Raw genomic sequence first — 1,225 nt, forward strand, 5'->3', positions numbered from 1 at the left:
GGATGAGTATTGAAATTTTTATTTATTTATTTAAACGGAAAACTTGGGTATAGACATATGGGCACGGTTACCATAACCGGGCGACAAATTTCGAACAACGACGGTGATAGAGGTTTTTGAAGCAAGTATACGGGATATTTTTGGCTGGGAAACGAAAACAACAGGTGCTACCCATGATACAATAATTTTTAGAAGGTAGTTTCACTTCTTCTTCTTATCCGCCTGTTAGCTATCTGACACAAAACGTGTTTCGTATTTTTTGTTTTACCAATTTATTAAAAAACAAATGCACCTTTTTGGCGTTGAAAAAAAAAAATAAAACTAAGCAAAGCCAAACATATCACTTCAAAAATATTAAAAAATATTCATAATAAAATAAAATTAAATAAGAAATGAGCTGCTGCTTCCGGGGATGTTTCAACACGCGGAATAGCTGTAGGAATACAGCTGTAAAACATTTCAAATTTCCTGTTGTGCCGTATTTACGGGAAAAGTGGATGAAGGATTGCGGATTAAGCGAGCAGCAATTGCCAAGGGAACCGTTTGTGTGTTCCAATAATTTTTTAAGTACAGATTTGATTGCGCGGAACGGTCGTGCACTGCTAAGCCGAGGTGCCATCCCCGGAGCCGAAATGTAAGTCAATAAAAAACAAACAAAATTTGAATGTTGAAAGTATTATGTACATATTTCATAACTTTTGCAGCGATCAACAACCAAGCGGCATGGACGATGACAATGAATATTGTATAGACGACGCCAGCGAATCCCCTTTCGTTGGGATATCAAGAAAAAGAGCCAGGAAAGGATACGTCAGCGTTTCAACGCAAACTGAGTAAGTTTTTTTATGGCGATACCAACGAATTAATACATTACAGGTAACACACTATACGTAACGGCTCTCAGAAGCGGTGAAGTAAATACATCATGGCTTTCAGCGACGATGAAATGATTGGTTATGGCAATCGATGCATTCAGACGGAAATCTAAGGAGACTTGTACCGCGGCTCTCGTAGTCGCATTACATTAGTAGGGGCTGGTAAGGACGGTAGTGTCAGTTTAAGCCGTGAAGGCCGGAGGATGTCGGCAGGGAAGAGGAGTCAAAGCTTACGGAGAAACCTTGTGTTCTAACAGCTTAACCAGGAAGAGGACGTTTAACATACTTTAGGTAAAGTTAAAAACCAATAATTTTTAACAAAAAGAGAGAAGTGTGATAAATAGAATTAA

The 1,225-nt window shown here is 38.5% G+C and overlaps 1 protein-coding gene across 1 annotated transcript; it reads left to right on the forward strand.

The window, feature by feature from the left end:
* The first annotated feature begins 333 nt into the window (after positions 1 to 333).
* On the forward strand, positions 334 to 854 carry LOC108367067 (uncharacterized). Its single transcript, XM_017621590.1, has 2 exons — positions 334 to 634; positions 705 to 854. Exons 1-2 carry the CDS (start codon positions 393 to 395, stop codon positions 835 to 837), a joined length of 375 nt encoding a protein of 124 aa, XP_017477079.1. The 5' UTR covers positions 334 to 392; the 3' UTR covers positions 838 to 854.
* The last annotated feature ends 371 nt before the right edge of the window (positions 855 to 1,225 follow it).

The sequence above is a fragment of the Rhagoletis zephyria genome, unplaced genomic scaffold (genome assembly GCF_001687245.7).
Source record: "Rhagoletis zephyria isolate East Lansing unplaced genomic scaffold, Rhagoletis_zephyria_1.1 Rzeph_scaffold_02524, whole genome shotgun sequence".
NCBI lineage: Eukaryota > Metazoa > Arthropoda > Insecta > Diptera > Tephritidae > Rhagoletis > Rhagoletis zephyria.